Genomic DNA, 22295 nt, shown 5'->3' with positions numbered 1-22295 from the left:
AATAAATAGACATTTTGATCTAACATAAATCAATATATACAGTATACATACATACATACATACATACATACATACATACATACATACATATATATATATATATTAGTCTTTTATCCAAGTCGAGCATGAGTTAAAAGATTGAATTTATGTGGAGATAGATGCAAGTTGGAATGCTATGCTAATGCTTACTATCCGCTAATGCTTAATATCTGCTAATGCAGGCTCAAATGAGTATTTACCGAGCTGGAAAATCCAGCTTAAACTGGTAGATGCATTTTGAAACATGATAGCTGGTCTACCCTGCTGGAAAATAAGAGAAAATAAGCTGGTCTCCCAGCATGATCATCTAAAGTGTGCCCCAAACCCCTCTTGTGTAAATTATCATTAGCTGGAACAAACTGTTGACAATCTTGGACATGCAACAAACCAAACTACCAGATGGTCCAACCAGGGTCACTGATGCGATGCTGAATTGTTGTTGTACATCACACGTAACAATTACCTGAGTTCACCTATTTTATTATAAACAAATTTTTCTGGGACTTCATGTAAAAAATGGCTTGTGGTTTAATCCTCTAGAGGCAGTCAAAATAAAAAATGTAAAAATAAAATAAATGTTGACATTAGTAGTAGAGAATAATATTTATTTTATTTCTTTAAAAAAATAAAAAATAAAAATAAAATGTATATATATATTTTTAATTGTCCACTAAAACAAACTCAAGTGGTGTAAACAAAATGCAGGTAGCCATTTTGCTATCATGTGCCAAGAGTGACACTGGGCTCTGAAGGACCAAGAGTTCGGTTCTCCTGGTCCGGACCAAAAATGAAAATGAAAAATGTAGTTCTGGTTTGTTTAGCATTCACACTGGCATTTTTAACACCGAACCTAACAATACAAAACCAAAGGCATCAGGGAAAAGTCATGACCTGATTAGACAGCTTTCATGAGGTACATTGTTTGACGGAACTTGCCGACTATGCTGGCTGCTGGGCGAAATGCGCTCGTTAGATTTATATATGTATATATGGTGGTATTCTTACCAGCTGAGAACAAATGAAGAGTTAATAAAATGTGTAAAGGAGTCAAAACAGCGCCAGGAATTCCTCCGTTGCACACACAAATGAAGATATGCTGCTAGGACGGCTGATGGGCGGTTCCGACGCCTGTCCCGAACTGTAATGGGCAACATAGCTTCTATGATGAGAAGAACCAGGTATGCTTGAGGTCAGTATTAGGCAAATTACTTCCTGTTTTTGGTCCGTTTAGATGTCTTTGGTCCATGTTGCGTTCATATATCAATCGAACCACACCAGAGTTCGTTTGGAAGTGGACCGAGACCCACTTTTCAGACGGTCTAGGTCCACTTGTTTAGTGCGCACCAAGATTCAGATGACAGCGTTCACACTTGTTCAAATGAACCGCACTAACAGAGCAATCGCACCAGAGTTCATTTTAGACTCAGACCCTCATAACTGTGTGTACATTTTTTTAAAACATCATATTTGGCCTTTTTTTGTTGTTGTTGAAAAGGCACAATTCAGTCATTAGCCCCGTTCACACATGCAACCAGGTAAATTACAGGAAAAGCGTTGGGTTACCTTTACTGGTAAATGTACATGTGATGAGGAGGAGGGTGGGGCCGGGACATGACTACACAAGCCCGGCCCCCAATCGGGCTAATCAGCCGAGGAGAGGGAACTGCTGCATCCCGCTGCATTTATCCCACTTCTCGGTTGATTAGCCCAATTGGGGGCCGGCCGTGCGTAGTCATGGCCCGGCCCTGCCCTCCTCCTCATCACATGTACCAAATGTGCAGTTCACACATACCATCGATAAAGACATTTTTAGGGAATGAAACACCTTCACATTAAGGAAAATTGCCAGAGCAACCTTTTTAAAAGTGTCGTGTTCACACATGACCTTTAAACTGGAAATTGTAGGTAATTTTCTGGAAAAGCCTTCTTTGGTTGTCCATCGAAACGGTGTGATCTTTGATGGCTGAACAGTCCTATCCTGGACCCATAAGCTCTATTGCAGGTGGGGCATATAAATGTGGTAGTAGTGGTGGTAGTGATGGCAGCCATTGCCGTGTGTCTCCTGGCTCTCTCCTGTTGTCTTCTGGTTGTCCTCTCCATCTCCAGCATACGAGCCCCATCCCTTCATAGTTGTCGCCAGATGGTACGATCAGCAGCAACATACTCTAGGTCCTCGGGTCTGATCTTACACTTCCTCAAGACAATCTTCATTTGATCCTTATAGTGCTTCTTCGGCCCTCCAGCTGAGCGTTGACCATGATGTAGCTGGCCATATAGCTCTCTGTGGGGTAGCCGACATGGGGGACATCCTTATCATGTGGTCCAGCCACTGCAGCCGACACTGGGTGATCATGGCCTCAATACTTCTGCAGTTGGTCTTTACAAGTATTTAAATGTGAGGCATACACTGATGCCTTGTAATTCCAAGAATGCGCTGAAGGCATCTGATGTGGAAGCTGAAGTGGAAAAGTATAAGGTATAGGAAAGATATAGGAACAATCTCAATCATTGACTTGATGCACTCAACTTATCTCTTGACCTCTAGTCTTTCTGCATGAAATCACTGCTTCAGTCAACACAGTGTCCGTTTCTTCAGGGAGGAAATCAAGAGAACCTAAAGTCAGTCGTTAAACAGCAAGTGTCCAACAGCAGCCTGTTTTCTGCTTGTGCTGGTCATTGTTAAAGTCACATTCACCCCATGCACTCCCAGCCCTCAGGGTCGGAGACATCTAAACCTGCGGTGTCTATCCGTCTAAACATGCCTCCGCCGGATCTAGAGCCGTTGCTGGCTTTCTCATTAGCTACATGGTGGTTGGGTCTTGGTTAAATCAATGTGAACATATTGTGAATATTCAAGCTCTTGATGTTGCATCATTGGCTACTCAGATCAGTGTTTCGGTTCTTTCTCTTGGTCCGTCTGACCAACAAGGAAGGATAGCCAGTGGACTTCTTGGGGGTTGGTGCCCTACGCAGACTGAGTAATCTGCGTATAAGGAGCGGCGGTACTGCATCTCTGTACATACAGTATATACTGTAGACAGGCATGACCAGGAACAGGTGTCGCTGTTTTGGAAGTAGTGTTTATCATAAGGGAAATGTAAGAAAGTCACATCATTAGGAATCAAATTTTCCTTGATATTTTGACATATAAGAGGTCTTTTTACTATAAAAACATACTGTAAGAACTCAAAACGTAATCCTCAATGCAATAAAAGCCAACCAAGCTGCAAAATGCCCCGTTCTCTACTTCCGTGATTACCCCACGTCACTAGGGGTACATTAATCCATGATAATCCTCTACAGCGAACAAACATTACATCATCTTACCCTTGGCCCCGCCCACTGGTGCTTCAGTTCAGAAACGGTGATTAAGCAGGACGGACAGGTCTCAATATACTTGAACACCAAAGGTAACCCTTGATACATATCTTGGGTCGCTTTTAAAAGACGCGGTGTCAAGTTACAACTCTGAAGAGGAGAACTCCCGATGTGGTTTCATTCAGCTGCTGTGCCTCTTGTTGTTTTGAGCACAAACGCATTCTCGTGCCCATCTGAGCAATTGTTGGTGTATGTACACATGGACAAGATGGAGGTCTTTGACCATTTTGATGCATTCCCGGCATCAGTGCACGAGGATAGTATAGTGGATGTATGGGTCTAGTACACCGTGCTTTTATGACTGTGTGGTTTCACAATGGTGGGAAACAATTAATATATTTGACAAATTCTCCTGCTTCTGAGAGAAAACACAACATGTGCTAATTGTCACCGATGTATGTCCCAACCATATCTCATGTGAAAAGTGTCTGTTTCAAGTCCATTTCTCTCCATTTGTGCATTTTGGGACCAATGGTGTCCCGTATGGATTTCATATGGAATGCAATTTGTAATTCCTTATTAAACGGGACGGTTGGCAACACATATTTTCCTTTTATTAATTACAGTTTATACAAATAGAGTTAAAGGGAAGCTAACATGACAGTAGATTATGGACTTCTGAAGCACTTGGGTATACCGAGGGTTGTTGATGTTGATCCTTAGAAGTTGTTATACACAAACGTCCCTGGGAAAAAAGTGAGCCTTATGGCGTATACGTGCGTATGGCCTCGGCTACACCACTGCTGGAGAGGCCGCTCTCTCTGGCTGAGAAACATTCTGTCACTCAAGAGTACAAGAACAGACACGCTTTAATAGAAAGCACTTCAACTGCTTTTACTCTGACAGCTCTACATCCACAACTCATTTCTGTTCCTTACTTCTGACCTTTCTTATTTCTGAACTTGCTTCCTTTTGAATGTCTTTTGAAATATCAGTCCATCCTGACCTCCTGCCTTAGCTCCTTCCTTATTTCTGAACTGCTTTCGGAGCTTCTTTTTTTCCAAACTTCCAAGCTTTTTTCCTTTCAAATCTTCCTTACTTCACAAATTGCAAGCTTCCTTCTTTCATCATTGGAGCTTTCTTTCTTCCAGACTTCTTTCATTTTTCCCCAACTTCCTTCCTTTTCAACTTCTTTTCTGACTTCCCAGCTTTCAAACTTCCTACCTTATTTCTGCACCTTTTTAGCTTTCTTTCTTGCAGACTTCTTTCCTTTCTTCCCAACTTTCCAACTTCCTTCATTATTCTGAACTTCTTTCAGAGCTTGCTTTCTTTTTAAACTTCCCAGGTTCCTTCTTTGTCAAAATCCTTCCTTCCTTCCCAGCTTCCTATCTTCTCAGCTTTTTCTATTGCTTCCTCCCCAGCTTCCTTCCTCCCTTCTTAACTTCCTTCCTTGGTTCCCAGGTTTCCAACTTTCTCACTTATTTCTGAACATCTTTAAAATCTTTCTTTCTTCCAAACTTCCTTCTTTCTCAACTTTTTTCCTACCCAGATTCCTTCCTTCTTAACTTCCTTACGTCCTTTAAAACTTCCTGACTTAATTAATTATTCATTAATTAAGCACTCCATTAACCTCTTCCCAATCCTGTAAAATTAACCTAAAACGCCTAATCAAGGCATACCCAAAGTAAATTTAAAGCTGTTCTTGAACCTTTTGGAGTACAGGCATGGTTTTGGGACACTCTGAAGTTTTTTCCCCAGCAGTCAGAATTACTGTAAGTGCTACTGATTCTGAGAAATAGAAGTTTGTTTTTCCGCCTGAAATTTTTTTTTTGCATACAGATGCCTGCAGATGACTATAACTTGTAGCTATTAGCTTGAGAACACAATGAGATCACAGCATGAAGCCTTACCTAGTCCAAGTTCAAATGTTATAACAATACCATAAAAAATGAATATTTTACACATGTTTTTCTAAGGGTACACCCAGGCGTTTTACAAAAGTGCCTTTTGGATACTCCAAATGGACCCTTTGGTAACCTAGGACAAAAAGGCTCCTACTTTTGAACGCTTCAACGTACAGTCATAATTGTGGGCTCTAATGAAAGATGACACTTAGAGCTATCATATTCCATATCCAGATCCACTATTAGTTTTGCTGACACAGAGTAACTGATGCATAAACACATTAGAGTGCCTTTTCCCTTCTTGAAACTAAATGTTGTGCATATAAAAGAGTCAAAACTAGTGCTATGGTGGACAATTTGTTTATATAAAAAATACACAACAAACTATTTACATGAATTTTTACACAAAGTATTTACAAACCATTATAAAATTGTACATGTTTCTAGCAACATGCCAGTCATTGTAGCAGTCACATTTGTGTACAAAGCACAAAGGCACATCACAGGAAGAGTACTTCACTGGTGTCTTTGCATGACACTGCCTGCACTTCAGACGACCAGCGGTGCAAGATTTGGTGATGTGCAACGGCCTGTGATCTGCTCTTCGTGGAGCAGGAGATACGGGTCTGGCTGTGGAGTGAGACCCCAACTCTGCCAGCTCCTCAGCAAGGGTCTCTCTGAAAGCCCTCCTCTCTTGATGAGGTGCTGTCCTGCTGCTCCACTTTATGTGGCCCGCATCCGGCTCCCAATCGCTATCTGATTCAGTGAGAATAAATAAATGTAATTTACAAAGCTAGACACAACTTTTCCATCTTTTCTGTATTCTATATATATATATAGATTTTCTTTTCGAGTGTGTAAATATGTATTATTGTATGTATATTTACTGTAAATAGACATACAAATAGACTCTCAAACACAACATATATTCTTATTTTCAACTTATATTTATTGATTTATTTATATATATATATATATATTTCGTGTCCATTTATATATATATATATATAAATATTTACAGTAAATATACAAAACATCTATATAGCATGTCAATAGATCTGAAACAAACAATGAACTAAAACCTCACACACGCACAAACAAATACAAAAAACACGCACAAACGGTTCAAACACTCACTGAGGAAACACACGACAAAGGGTTATTACAAAATGTGTTCATTATTCAAACTAAAGCTTATTTATGCAGAATATACAGTAATATATGTTATAAAACACAAGAAAACACTTACTTGTCCAGAGCCATGTCTCATCTCTCCATAAACATTTCCTCTGCCTCCAAATCATCCGTATTGTTTTCAGAAATTTCATCTCCAAACTCAGAATTTTCACAATGAATGCCTTCATATATCACATCCTGGGGTGAAAATCCTGTTTTTCGAGTCCGTTTCACCATATTTAAATCGACAAATGTGTAAACAGTTCCAAAACAACACTCTTCACCTTTTACGCACAGACGCACAACACACTCGGTAATGGCAAGGCAACTTTGCGCACACACATTACAGAACCGTGCTCTAATCTTCCCACTAAAGCCACATATCACTGTTTTCAGAATTTCATTGGCTATACGAATCGCCAGTCATTTCCACTCTTCGATGTAATTGGTTTGATCAGTAAACAAAGGAAAGTGGGTATGCCCTTACATTCGACACAGACTGTGGTTGGGTATTGAAGGCTTTGGACAGGACATGGAAGCTCCTATTGGGTCAAATGAGGTGTCAATCGAAAGGTCAGAGTGCGTGCTTCCATTCTGTTACCGGATATAGGAAATGTTTACATCTGAAGTTATGACCGATAGATCATAGAATGCGTCGAAGTTGTGATAGTGCTGTCGGCTAACGCGAAATGCTACTACTATATTCCGTGGATGTTTATTGATATATAAATGTGTTATGGACTAAATACTTCATTGAATTGGATTGTATGGACCCTTTACAGTGTAACCAAACCATTTTTGTTGGAATGTAATGGATCAGTGGACTAACAGGAGGCTTCATGGGTGAGTTTCTTCCAGTTTGGGTTTGTTTATTTGGCTGTTGGTGGTCTGACAAAGAGACAGATTGTACCCGCTGTGTTGATTGTATCTTAAAAAGGTTTACATCGTTCGAATCACGAGTATCTCAGCTTTCCAAATATATGTATTATGTTTACTTTTTTTTTTTTTGGAGTTTTATCTTTCAAAAACATAAACCTCTGAAACACACCGTGGGTCGTGTGCGGCACATCGGACCGGCATAGCGTTAATTCCTTTTCAATCTCAACTTCCTTCACAACATCTTAAATTCCGTCCTTTGTGAATTTCTTTGCATCTTCCTTCAGAACTTCATTTCTTCATTCAGTCTCTCCTCCGCTGAAAACTCTCACATAAACCATTTTATTCATTTAGAAGCAAGCAATACATTTACTCTGATTGTATTACACTAACAGCATGCCAATATCAGCACTCATGTAAAAACATTATACACGCAAACAGCTATTATTGATATATCTAATATTGATATATCGATTATTGATCGGCACGTTATTTTATAGATACATTTTTGAGGAATCTATATATTAATATCAGCCGACATTTAAATTAGAAGCCTAATTTGTGTGCTTTCTATTCGCTGCCAGTTGCATTCTATTCAATGTAGTCTGATGGGAGGAGCTTTGGGAGACCACAAGGGGGCGACATAACATTTACTGAAACCGGTCCTGCATGGACAAGGCACAGATATCACACACACATTACGAGCTGATGGCAGCCCAAAGTTACGAATGTTTTTGTACTGCAACACATGAAGTGATGTTGATGAGTTTGCAGGTTAGTGTATGAAACTGGTGTCACTGTGCAAACTGAACGATTAGAAATGGCGACGTTTATTATGCAATTTTCCTGTATGAAGCATTAAATAGGTCTTTCATTCAAAGTCAAAAAATATATCAAAGGCATATATACCCAATATATCATCCAGTAATGGTAACAGTAATAATCTTTGTCCTTGGAAAATAATTTGGGTCAAATTTAAAGGAAGAGTTACGCTCCATGGCGCTGCAGAATTTTTAGCAGCCACCAGAGACAGCGAGCCCGCAGTATGTAGCTTCACATAAAATAATTGTTTCGAATTTTACAATGCAACATGCCAATTCCCGATGCGCTCTAAGTCCTCGTGGTGGCGTAGTGACTCGCCTCAATCCGGGAGGTGGAGGACAAATCTCAGTTGCCTCCGCGTCTGAGACCGTCAATCCGCGCATCTTATCACGTGACTTGTTGAGCACGTTACCATGGAGACATAGCGCGTGTGGAGGCTTCACGCTGTTCTCCGCGGCATCCACACACAACTCAACACATGCCCCACCGAGAGCGAGAACCACATTATAGCGACCACAAGGAGGTTACCCCATGTGACTCTACCTACCCTAGCAACCGGGCCAATATGGTTGCTTAGGAGGCCTGGCTGGAGTCACTCAGCACGCCCTGGATTCAAACTCGCGACTCCAGGGGTGACAGTTAGCGTCAGTACTCGCTAAGCTACCCAGACACCCAATTAACCCTGCCTTTACCAAAGTTGAGTTGAGAAATATCGTAGAAACAAGCAGATCTATTTATATCAGAAAAATATAAACAGTATATGGATAATCATCAGGATAATTTCGTTGGCGTATCGATATGCAAAACAATGACCAACGACGCAGCAATTGTATGGTGACAAGTCGAACAAATGTAACGCCATAAGATGGGTAAGATGGGCTTTTTTTTTTTTAAAGTCATCATAAGTTATTATTATAAAGCTTAATTTATAATGCCCATTTCAAAAGGGTGCTGTCGTATGAATAATGCATCTCGGACAGCTTTCAGTGTCACATCTGCTAATGAAGGCGCAGTCTAATCCTGTTCATGTTAAATAAGCCGCCTCAGAGCTGGTTTGAGTTCATGGACCTGTTACTGTAACACATGAGCATTAAAGAACATAATCCAGAATCAACTGAGTAATCCGCGTACGACTAATGGAGCCCAGGTGTTTCCGAACTCTCACACTGTCTTCCATTGGTTGTACAAACAGATAGTCCCGCCCCAAACTCACGCCATTGGTTGAGTTTGGTTGAAAGCGCCACAGTCACAGTGTTCACACTTTTCAAGACTTTGAACATCAAACTGGGATGCAAGAAAGCTTTTAACGTCCTTAACAATTACATCACCTCTTCAACAACTATGAAGTTTAGGTCTGTGGCACCCATCAGAGTTTAGACACTTTGAGGACAAAGGTGATAGGTAAAAAGGTGAAAGGGGTAAAGGTGAGCGTACCTTGTTCTTCTGCACGCAGCACAGCTGCACATGCTGACAGGAGGAGGATGAGAAATCTCCTGCGGAAAAAACATACAAATGTTTTAATGTATTGAATATTTAACATTTGAATTGTACTACACTGTACATTTGCGTTTAACTCAGGGAGGGTTACCCAGTTATCAACTAATTTACTAAGCACTTTTCAGCCAGGTTTTTGCAGAACGTTTACTAGTATGTGAAGCTCTGAAAGCTCACCCAAGGTAGAGTTCAGATTGAAAACAAATGAGGAAATGAGAGAATGAATAATGATTAAAATGTGGGTTTGTTCCTCACAAAGATATTGTAGGCATTTTCCCGGTGGGCTGTTGCAATTTGAGGTCGATCAGGGCGGACTGGCAATCGGGAGAACCGAGCATGACGGAACATCCCAAATGTGCCATCGCGTTATGCAGAACGGACCACAAAACGGCGGCACGATATGCACGAAAGGACAGCAAAGAACACAACATCTTTCGGATCGTCACCCCCCCCCCAAACACAACATCTTTCGGATCATCACCCCCCCTCAAACACAACATCTTTCGGATCATCACCCCCTCAAACACAACATCTGTCGGATCATCACCCCCCTCAAACACAACATCATTCGGATCATCACCCCCTCAAACACAACATCTTTCGGATCATCACCCCTCCAAACACAACATCTGTCGGATCATCACCCCCCAAACACAACATCTGTCGGATCATCACCCCCCAAACACAACATCTGTCGGATCATCACCCCCTCAAACACAACATCTTTCGGATCATCACCCCCTCCAAACACAACATCTTTCGGATCATCACCCCCTCAAACACAACATCTGTCGGATCGTCACCCCCTCAAACACAACATCTTTCGGATCATCACCCCCCTCAAACACAACATCTGTCGGATCGTCACCCCCTCAAACACAACATCTTTCGGATCATCACCCCCCTCCAAACACAACATCTTTCGGATTATCACCCCCTCAAACACAACATCTGTCGGATCGTCACCCCCTCAAACACAACATCTTTCGGATCATCACCCCCCTCCAAACACAACATCTTTCGGATTATCACCCCCCAAACACAATATCTGTTGGATCGTCACCCCCCAAACACAACATCTTTCGGATCATCACCCCCTCAAACACAACATCTTTCGGATCATCACCCCCCAAACACAACATCTTTCGGATCATCACCCCCTCAAACACAACATCTGTCGGATCATCACCCCCCTCAAACACAACATCTGTCGGATCATCACCCCCTCAAACACAACATCTGTCGGATCATCACCCCCTCAAACACAACATCTGTCGGATCATCACCCCCCCAAACACAACATCTGTCGGATCATCACCCCCTCAAACACAACATCTTTCGGATCATCACCCCCCTCCAAACACAACATCTTTCGGATCATCACCCCCTCAAACACAACATCTGTCGGATCGTCACCCCCTCAAACACAACATCTTTCGGATCATCACCCCCTCCAAACACAACATCTTTCGGATCATCACCCCCCAAACACAATATCTGTTGGATCGTCACCCCCCAAACACAACATCTTTCGGATCATCACCCCCTCAAACACAACATCTTTCGGATCATCACCCCCCAAACACAACATCTTTCGGATTATCACCCCCCTCCAAACACAACATCTTTCGGATCATCACCCCCTCCAAACACAACATCTTTCGGATCATCACCCCCTCAAACACAACATCTTTCGGATCATCACCCCCCCAAACACAACATCTTTCGGATCATCACCCCCCCAAACACAACATCTTTCGGATCATCACCCCCCAAACACAACATCTTTCGGATCATCACCCCCCAAACACAACATCTGTCGGATCATCACCCCCTCCAAACACAACATCTGTCGGATCATCACCCCCCAAACACAACATCTGTCGGATCATCACCCCCCAAACACAACATCTTTCGGATCATCACCCCCCAAACACAACATCTGTCGGATCATCACCCCCCAAACACAACATCTTTCGGATCATCACCCCCCAAACACAACATCTTTCGGATCATCACCCCCCCAAACACAACATCTTTCGGATTATCACCCCCTCCAAACACAACATCTGTCGGATCATCACCCCCCCAAACACAACATCTTTCGGATCATCACCCCCCAAACACAACATCTTTCGGATCATCACCCCCCAAACACAACATCTTTCGGATCATCACCCCCCAAACACAACATCTGTCGGATCATCACCCCCTCAAACACAACATCTTTCGGATCATCACCCCCCTCCAAACACAACATCTTTCGGATCATCACCCCCCAAACACAACATCTTTCGGATCATCACCCCCCAAACACAACATCTTTCGGATCATCACCCCCTCAAACACAACATCTTTCGGATCATCACCCCCCAAACACAACATCTTTCGGATCATCACCCCCTCAAACACAACATCTTTCGGATCATCACCCCCCCAAACACAACATCTTTCGGATCATCACCCCCCAAACACAACATCTTTCGGATCATCACCCCCCCAAACACAACATCTTTCGGATCATCACCCCCCAAACACAACATCTTTCGGATCATCACCCCCCAAACACAACATCTTTCGGATCATCACCCCCCAAACACAACATCTTTCGGATCATCACCCCCCAAACACAACATCTTTCGGATCATCACCCCCCAAACACAACATCTTTCGGATCATCACCCCCCAAACACAACATCTTTCGGATCATCACCCCCCAAACACAACATCTTTCGGATCATCACCCCCCAAACACAACATCTTTCGGATCATCACCCCCCAAACACAACATCTGTCGGATCATCACCCCCCAAACACAACATCTTTCGGATCATCACCCCCCCAAACACAACATCTGTCGGATCATCACCCCCCAAACACAACATCTTTCGGATCATCACCCCCTCAAACACAACATCTTTCGGATCATCACCCCCCAAACACAACATCTTTCGGATCATCACCCCCCAAACACAACATCTTTCGGATCATCACCCCCTCAAACACAACATCTTTCGGATCATCACCCCCCAAACACAACATCTTTCGGATCATCACCCCCTCAAACACAACATCTTTCGGATCATCACCCCCCAAACACAACATCTTTCGGATCATCACCCCCCAAACACAACATCTTTCGGATCATCACCCCCCAAACACAACATCTTTCGGATCATCACCCCCCAAACACAACATCTTTCGGATCATCACCCCCCTCAAACACAACATCTTTCGGATCATCACCCCCCAAACACAACATCTTTCGGATCATCACCCCCCTCAAACACAACATCTTTCGGATCATCACCCCCCAAACACAACATCTTTCGGATCATCACCCCCCTCAAACACAACATCTTTCGGATCATCACCCCCCAAACACAACATCTTTCGGATCATCACCCCCCAAACACAACATCTTTCGGATCATCACCCCCCAAACACAACATCTTTCGGATCATCACCCCCCAAACACAACATCTTTCGGATCATCACCCCCCAAACACAACATCTTTCGGATCATCACCCCCCAAACACAACATCTTTCGGATCATCACCCCCCAAACACAACATCTTTCGGATCATCACCCCCCAAACACAACATCTTTCGGATCATCACCCCCCAAACACAACATCTGTCGGATCATCACCCCCCAAACACAACATCTTTCGGATCATCACCCCCCAAACACAACATCTGTCGGATCATCACCCCCCAAACACAACATCTTTCGGATCATCACCCCCCAAACACAACATCTTTCGGATCATCACCCCCAAACACAACATCTTTCGGATCATCACCCCCCAAACACAACATCTTTCGGATCATCACCCCCCAAACACAACATCTTTCGGATCATCACCCCCCAAACACAACATCTTTCGGATCATCACCCCCCAAACACAACATCTGTCGGATCATCACCCCCCAAACACAACATCTGTCGGATCATCACCCCCCAAACACAACATCTTTCGGATCATCACCCCCCCAACACAACATCTTTCGGATCATCACCCCCCTCAAACACAACATCTTTCGGATCATCCCCCTCCAAAAACAACATCTTTCGGATCATCACCCCCCCCCCCATGACATGTTTTGGGACAGTTGCCATGTAAAATCCTGGCCTGATTTCTCCTCACAGTCCAGCCCTGGCCACATGGACCATGTTTGATGCTTACATGGTGTTTTTGGGCACAATTTTACCCCCAAACATAAGTCATCAATCCAGTACATTAAACAAAAGAGCCACAGTGGCTTCAACATCCATTTTCATTTCTATTCTGCACCAATTTACCCAGAAATGTCCTTGGACGTTAAATCCTGTCCACCATGAGCTCCTCAGATGTTCAACAAATAGAATCAAACATGTTCCAAGTTGACTTCAGTCGACAGCAATTGCGGCAAAATATCATTTCAACTCGTCCCTCATTTATTTAAAAAATAAGCACAAATCGTGGCACTTAAAATGGAAGTGAACGAGGCAATAAACAACATTATGCCACAAATGCTGTTGACTGAAGCTCAGAAACTTTCCTTCACAGACACAACACTATCAAACATTAAAAACAACCACAGAGGAAGCGTTTCTTCATTCTCCACGCAGCCGATCTGTGAGGAAGAACGGCAGATTTATGAGAATTATGTGAAGGACTTTTCTCAAGAGCACTTAACAGCGGGAGAGAGGAGCCGCCGTCATCTATAGCAGTACATGGGCGTCTGTTACAGTGAATCACAATGATCTTCAGCAGGACCTTAAGAAGAGGTCGACCCACAATGCATTTGGCAGATACTCTAACAATCGACGTTCTTATCGTTACTGTGACAGGCACAGACTCTAAAAGAGTCCAATATAAACGAATTCCCAGATGCAGTTTATTGTGCAACTAAATGACTAAGAATAACCAGAAAATTCATTTCAGATTTGGTGTATAATGTGGGAGATTTAACTAGAAACAGGACAGAAATACAGAGAGGATTCTTGTCTTTCAGCTGCTCTCGCTGACAGATAGTCTTGAGCTTGTGCTTATTGTATATCATTTGGAGCCAAACGATGTACATAATGCAAATCGACAAAAAAAAAACTAAAGAGGAATGTTGAAGTTTATTGTAAAAAGTGACGTAAATATTGATCTGTTTCTCACCAGCACCTATCATATCACTTCTGAAGACATGGATTAAACCACTGGATTACTATAAGATGTGCTTTTTAGAGGATCAAAGTTTTGGTCACCATTCACTTGCATTAAAAGCACCAACATAGCTGAGATATTCTTCTAAATATCTTCACTAGTGTTCTGCAGAAGAAAGAACATCGTGCACATCTGGGATGGCATGAGGGCGAGTAAACGAGAGAATTGTAATTTTTGGGTGAACTTTTCCTAATACAAGTATAACTGCCGTAATATTCCGCATAATGTTTCCTTTTGTGTTCCATGGAAGTCATACGGGTGAAAGTAAATTAGGAGAAAAACATTATTTTATTACAAACAAGTACAATTTATTATATATTATTGTGTTGCGGGCACTTAAACTGGCCCAGTATTTTTTGTTTATGCAATGAATTTTTTCGGTGACATCCCAGAGAAATTCCTGGCTCCGCCATTGGTCACTCGACAGCCGTGTTACTTAGGACGGTCCCTCGTTCTCTTTTAAACAGGCTAAAATGGAGGTTCCAGTTAGACACTTACGATGGAAGTCAATGGGGCCAATTATTTAAGTGTTTAAAGGCAGAAATGTGACACCTGAAATGTGTATTATTTGAGCTGTAAAGTTGTTTAAATCATTGTTTTGTGGGATTTCAGGATTTACAGCGTTACGTCGTCATGGCAACAATATTAAAAAATTGTCTATATCTTTCCACAGATGCGGTTAGTTTGTGATTTAATGACAGTAAAATCATGTTAACACACATATTGTTTATGTCTTTTGAAACAGTGAGTATTTTAAACCCCATTGACTTCCATTGTAAGTGTCTCATTGGAACACACATTTGTGATTTTTTTTTTTCAATTTGTAACGCCCAATTCCCAATGCGCTCTAAGTCCTCGTGGTGGCGTAGTGACTTGCCTCAATCCAGGTGGTGGAGGACGAATCGCAGCTGCCTCCGCGTCTGAGACGTCAACCCGCGCATCATAGCACGTGGCTTCTTGAGTGCGTTGCCACGGAGACATAGCGCATGTGGAGGCTTCACCCCATCCACCGCAGCATCCACGCCCAACTCACCACACGCCCCACCGAGAACGAACCACATTATAGCAACCACGAGGAGGTTACCCCACGTAACTCGACCCTCCCTAGCAACCGGGCCAATGTGGTTGCTTAGGAGACCCGGCTGGAGTCATTCAGCACGTCCTGGGATTCGAACTCAAGGGGTGATAGCGATCGTCGGGTATTCGCCTCTCATAATCGAGTCGCATTTGTAGTGAAAAGGTCTTAAGGGAGAAAGATCTCAAGGATCTTTAGAAGGTAATGAGTTAGATTGCTAAAATGTGTCGTTTATCATGCTGGTATTTCATAGAGATCCATGAAGTCAACATGCAGCATACATTTAACAAACACAGTTAGGGTTAGACAGTATATCAATATATGCAACAAACACCGTCAATGCATTCTTGAGGAACAGAAGTGTGACTTGCTCAATTTTGGTTGGGCAAATGTATTTGTTTTCCCACAGTTCTCTCGGCGGGGACGGTGCAGCAAACGCAGCGTCAGGTTGTGACATTCCACAACCAAAAGACAACAAAACAAACAAAAAGACTGAATTGAAACACCAGAGTTACTCTCGGACTCTCTTTTATTACGGTGTGAGTCGAGTCTGACTTAGGTAAAAAATATAACCGCGCGTTCTTGTTGTGATTTACAGGATGTGGCGAGGAGGATGGCGTGAGATAAAGAGGCGGCTGTAGATGCCGGTGTAGAGAGAGAGAGAGACGCACGAGGCCGTGATCCAAGATCCAACGAGATCCAAACGATCTCCACGTACCTCAATGAGCCAACGCTGACCGTATCTGACAAATACATCACATAAAAAATGGGTTTACTCTTAAAATATATTATAAGCAACAAAGATTGACTAGCTTAACTAGCAAGACTTCCTCGGACAACAGTTTCACCAGCACTGAATCAGCATAAACCAGCATGGGAACTCATGAAAAGCCTCTGGAAACCTTTATAAACAGCTTTAAGTGTGTTTGTGTGAGTACACTATTCATATATTTGCCCAGTGGGTCAAGACTCTGTGGTTTGGCAGAACACAAGCCTGTACTGAGTACATGACATGCGGCTTTGCCAGACTGTAAATATGCCTCACATTTAGCTAAAAGTAGAGACATCTTTTTGGCCAAAAATATGGGACATCCTTTCTTGCAAGAGAGAAAGCATGCTTGAGGAGCACAGTACCATTAGAGTATTGTACGGAAAGTCTGAGTCCTGAGAGAGGCTAAGCTACGTTAACACAATGCTAGCTCTCACGGCTAAATCACATGGCAGCTACCAAATACTTTAGACTTCATCTACAAAAAACTCGTTGGAGGATAATATCCGTTCATTAATTACCCTACATTCTTACCCTGCTGAGAAAATGGTGGTTTGCAGGTCTTAGCTGGTCTAAGATGGTTTAGATGGTGTCTCAGCATGGCCAAACGTATTTAGCTAGTCAGCAAGCTAGTCTCTCAGCCTAACCAGCTTACGAAGTCCAGCTAGGCCATGGTAAAACTAATGGTGCGTACAAGTCCTCATGGGAAGTTCGTTATCACGAGGTCAGAAATTGTAAATACAATGTGATGTGTGTTCAAGTGATTTTAGTCAGAAACAACAAACTTCTCGTTTTTACTTACTAGCGAAGGCAGGAAGCCACGTATAATGATGGTAAAAATCCCAATCGTAATTACGACTTTGTGGTGCCGTTCATGTGCGCTCAACTCATACATACGATCATTCCGACATGACTTGAATGCACCATAAGGTTATGGGATACCAGCTAAGACCAGCTAAGACCAGCAAACCACCTTAGGCACCTTTCTTTAGCAGGGCGCACAAAACTAGAAAAAAGTCTCCTTACTGTGGCATTTATTTGTGGTGCTGTTAGTGATTCTTTGTAGATAACGCCCCTACTACCTGCCAGATATTGCTGAAATAGGCATTAACAAAATATCACACCTGTCTTTGTAACAGCCCTAGGCTCAGGGGTTAAATTTGGATTTGAGGAGGGGGAACCCTAACTGAACTGGACACTGCCTGCAGGAAATAGGTTGAGGTGATGAAACAACTTCCAATATTTTATTTATTTTTTTGAATCAGGAGGAACCAGAACGCCGTTCCGGACCGTTCAGCCCCAATTTAACCCTGGCCTTGGCTGGGTAAACAGAAGGGAAAAACATGTCCAGTGGCTGTGGTCAGATCCTTTGTTTCTCCCTGTCAATCATTTTGTGCATTCACAGGGAAGCCCATATATGTTCGAATAAGTGCCGGTACGGTGTCCTGCTCACATGAAACGTGAAGGTTAGACTACGAAACACTCAGGGGGATGCTCGCCCCTTAAATGCTCCTATACAATGATCTTCAGTGGTGTCTATGGAGTGTGGGGTTTTAGAAAGAGGGGGCATGGCTAAGTCTGGTGGAAGTTCCAGAACAGCTAAAATCACTTACAGCACCAGAAGAAATAACTGTAGGCATTTTATATTGCCTTTTTGACCATAAATGGCCATGGCATTGTGAGAAAAGCCGCTCTCTCCCAATTCCAACAGATCTGCACATGATGCGCCTAAACAAAAGCCGCTTTTCCACTATCGGTCCAGTGCGAGCCAGGGCTATCAACTGCTCGGCTGGGACCTTGAGCTGTGAGACCAAAATGTATCTACATTCCCACCATCGGGACAATAGCCCTGCAGCATTGTCCTAAAACCCTCACTTAATACGCCACCCTGGTGCCAATGTCACATACCCTGCCCATTTCCCAAACAAGAGGGAGCCTGAGTGCTGTCCCAAAGCAAAAACCACAGTGACGCTTTGCTGTTCTTGGCACACACATGACTCTCGTACTCTCTCAGGCTCTTTCTCCCAGCCTGACCAGCTGACAAACCAGCCTCAATAGCTTGGCCAGGCAGAGAGACCCGCTAAACCACCTTTAACTGGTTTGAGCGCTACCAGAATTGGGACCGGTCTTAGGAAAGGTCTTTGACCTTAGATGTGGAAGGTCATGCCTTGCGTTTCTCAGTTTTATAGAGGTGTAACTTGGCCAGATGACCAGACAGGGGATTATTTCTGGGGAAGTCAGGAGAGAAACTTTAGCAAAACATAGTCAAAGACGTGGCTAAACTCTCTCCGTCTACACAAACTTGGGTCAACAGCAAGTAGAACTGGAGAATCTGGGGTTCTAGAACAAAGAGGTCCATATACCTGAAGTTCTTGATCTGTTAGCATTCGCATTCATTGCAATGACCAATTGCGCAGCTGACGCAGGCAGTCCCCAATGTCATAGTTTGGTACTTTCATTAGAAGACACTGCAAGGGCGGTCCTAGGATGAGACAATTTGGGGGGCATTTTGGTCTGTAGGGTAGGCAACTGGTATCTCTTTATTTCTGTAAGGGAGGGATTGGAGGCTCTAGAAGTTTTTAATGGATCACAAGGAAAATGTACATCTGGAGTTCTTGATTTGTTCATAATGCCCCAATTCTGATCAGCTGCAACGTATTGCAGAAACATGGACTATGAGGAACTGGGCCGTTGCTACGATTCCCGTGGTCCCAAGCAACCTAGGGCCCCCCTGAATGCTTTTGCTGTTCGTCCGGATGGGGACAGGTGGAGTGTCTGTCCGACCATTGAGGGATTTGGCAATTGCAGAGGCCCAATCGGGCCAAACCGTAAATTTAAATACTCGTTGTCTCAAAAGTATAGCCACAAGATGTAAACAATATGTGTGTTAACATGATTTTACCGATGATAAAATCGCTTGCTAACCTTATTGCCATGACAACATAAACCCTTTAGCTTGCAAAAATGAAGATTTAAACAACTTTACATCTAAAACGATACACGAGTTTTAACAGAAGAATTAATGCAAGTGATTTTGTACAATTATAAGCTTCACATTTCTCCAAAAATTGGCCCATCCACTTCTATTGTACGTGCCTCATTGTAACCTCGATTTATGCTTATATATATATATATATTGTAGTAATCAACATTATGCCACAAATGCTGTCGATCCCGAAATATTCCTTTAACAGTGTAAACGATTACTTCATTAGAGTACAGATGTTTCCAGAAAGACCCTTAATGGAAAGACTGATGTTATCATGGTGGCTTGAGGCAAGTTGCGTCCTGCAAACAGCAAAATCTAGCCAATGAACGTCTTTGGAAATCACCCATTTTCCATGACTGTGGAAACCCTGACAGGTAGAAATGCTTCCTTAAGGCAACACATTTTCACTTTCTACATTTCACCTGGACTGATGTTTCGTTTAATGTCTTCTGTGATGAATTAAGAGAGTGAGATTGTGCTCAGGTGCATCATGTGCAGATCTGTTGGGAGCGGCGGTCCAGATGTTAGAGGTCAATAGTCGTCTCCATGAGGAATGTTTGGACCAGGGAACGTCAACTAACACAATAGAGCAAAATCACTCGGACTCCTCTGCCACGGTCCATTTCAGCCAAACGTAGATGCTTTATGTAACACGCATGATGTTATAAGTGACTACAGAATCAATGCAGAACATTGCTGCATCCGAGTAAATCCCAAAATCACATTTCTTCCTCATCTGGTCTAAATTTGGTTCTATAGCAAAAGGAATTTAACTCCGAACAGACGGACCAACATGTGGAAAAACAGCAGCAGACTGCAAATCCCAATTGATCACCTGCCATTAATAATGTTTAATTCACATAAAACATAGTGTCCATCTATAAGTGTCATAACAGCTCAGTCTGTGGTGTAGTTCAACTGAATTCTTGCCAAATCAGAAGATATAGGATACACACAGTTTCCAGCAGAGCAAGCATGCACACATTCTGTTCATTGTCTCAATGACACAAGTATGTAAGGTCAATGAATGCAAGTCAGGCATAAATTACATATAATTAGGCAAAGTCTATGAATGCACAAATAACTTTAGTAGCGTTTTCTCACATTTACAACCTCAGGTTTTATAAAAATGCCATTTGAATATGCACAGAATGTTATGTGCAACCAGAGTCCACCTCAGGAAACCCAATGGATCAGTGTGCAGCGCGCACGCCTTCGCCAGTGGATCTCCAAAACCCCCGCAGAGATACAAAGTTACTCACGCTTTCGCTGTTGGAGATTCTTGTCCACTCCTTGTCCGTTGGGCTCCTAAATGCATTTGTATGCATTTGTCCACGCAGCAGTTTTCTAAGTGAAAATAAATTCCACGCCAGGGTCATGAGATAAAAGCACCTCAGAGCTGAAGCTTCCACATCACCCCGAGTCCAGCGTCACGGGTCTCCGCGTCTCCAGCAGACACACGCACGGCTCTTCGGGCTGTGCGTAAAGCGCGTGCAGACGGAGCACCGAGATTGCGTTAAAGAAACACGGAGAGTTTATTTCGAGAACAGAGCAGATTTGATCCGTTTTGAACCGGACTGAGAGACGGAGAAGGACAGATCTGTGTGTTGCTCCGGGCTCTGGAGCTCCGCATGTGTCTTGACTTGCTCCGCTCGGTCCTCCTCGGGTGTTGAGTTTCACCTATTACTGCCTGTGACATCATCACCCGTCCGATCAGCCGCTCATTCACATTACAGACGGGCACAGTACTTACAACACTTTAACACAGAAATAAAGTTGCAACTTTAAGAGACAAAAATAAATAAATATTAATAATAATTTTAAAACAAAAATTGGGGAAATATTGCCACTACATAATAGTGAGAATTTGTATTATTTTGGCAACACTTTACAATAAGTAGCATTTGTTAACATGAACTAACAATGAACAAAAAGCAGCAGCTCTATTGAAAACACTAAAACACAACACTTGAGATCAACTTATTACATTTATTTTTGACACGAGGAGATGATTATATGTTTATGTATAATTGTTGTGCTTAAATTTTAATAACATAAGTAATAAATAAATATTTGTAATCAAGTGCAGAGGTTTGAATGTATGTATGTATATATATATATGTATGTATATGAGTATATATGCAGTACGTGTATATAGGAATGTGTGTATGTAGACATATGTTTATACATGTATATTCTTTATGTTCAAATTTAGATGGGTAGTTGTTGTTTTGTAAATAGGGTAGGCGTAATAAGCCATGGCTTCAGCCTACACCTGTTCGGTTACCTTCTTTATTTGTAATGAATTTGTTGTATATACATTCTGTTTTATGTTTAGTAACCGAATAAACCTTTATTATTATTATTATATCGCATATAAAATTATATCGCTATGAAATGTCCAAATAGATTCAACATGAACTCAAGGTGATATTTAGTGCTTGCTCAATTAACTTATTTAAAATGAGTTTATGCAACTCAATTCTTCAGCATTTGTCGCAACTCAATTTCATTCTGTACAGTCCATCTATGCTCACTGTAAAGGGGTTAAAGTGAAAGGAGGCGGCGAGAACCGGCTTGACAATTTAAATAATATTTGAATTATAAACGCAACCAAAAAGACAAACACAC

The 22295-nt window shown here is 42.4% G+C and overlaps 1 protein-coding gene across 1 annotated transcript in view; it reads right to left on the bottom strand.

The window, feature by feature from the left end:
- LOC127618931 (collagen alpha-1(XXIV) chain) overlaps positions 1-21282 on the bottom strand; it is a 127898-nt gene extending 106616 nt beyond the window's left edge. The window contains exons 1-2 of the mRNA XM_052091634.1: positions 20927-21282; positions 9570-9628 (exon numbers count right to left, since the gene is read on the bottom strand). Of these exons, the coding sequence (XP_051947594.1) occupies positions 9570-9628; positions 20927-20982 (115 nt within the window). The 5' untranslated portion in view covers positions 20983-21282. The remainder of the gene's footprint in view (positions 1-9569; positions 9629-20926) is intronic.
- Positions 21283-22295: the final 1013 nt, after the last annotated feature.

This window comes from Xyrauchen texanus, chromosome 25 (genome assembly GCF_025860055.1).
Source record: "Xyrauchen texanus isolate HMW12.3.18 chromosome 25, RBS_HiC_50CHRs, whole genome shotgun sequence".
Lineage (NCBI taxonomy): Eukaryota > Metazoa > Chordata > Actinopteri > Cypriniformes > Catostomidae > Xyrauchen > Xyrauchen texanus.
The sequence above is the reverse complement of the archived record's forward strand: the minus strand, read 5'-3'. Positions and strand labels throughout refer to the sequence as shown.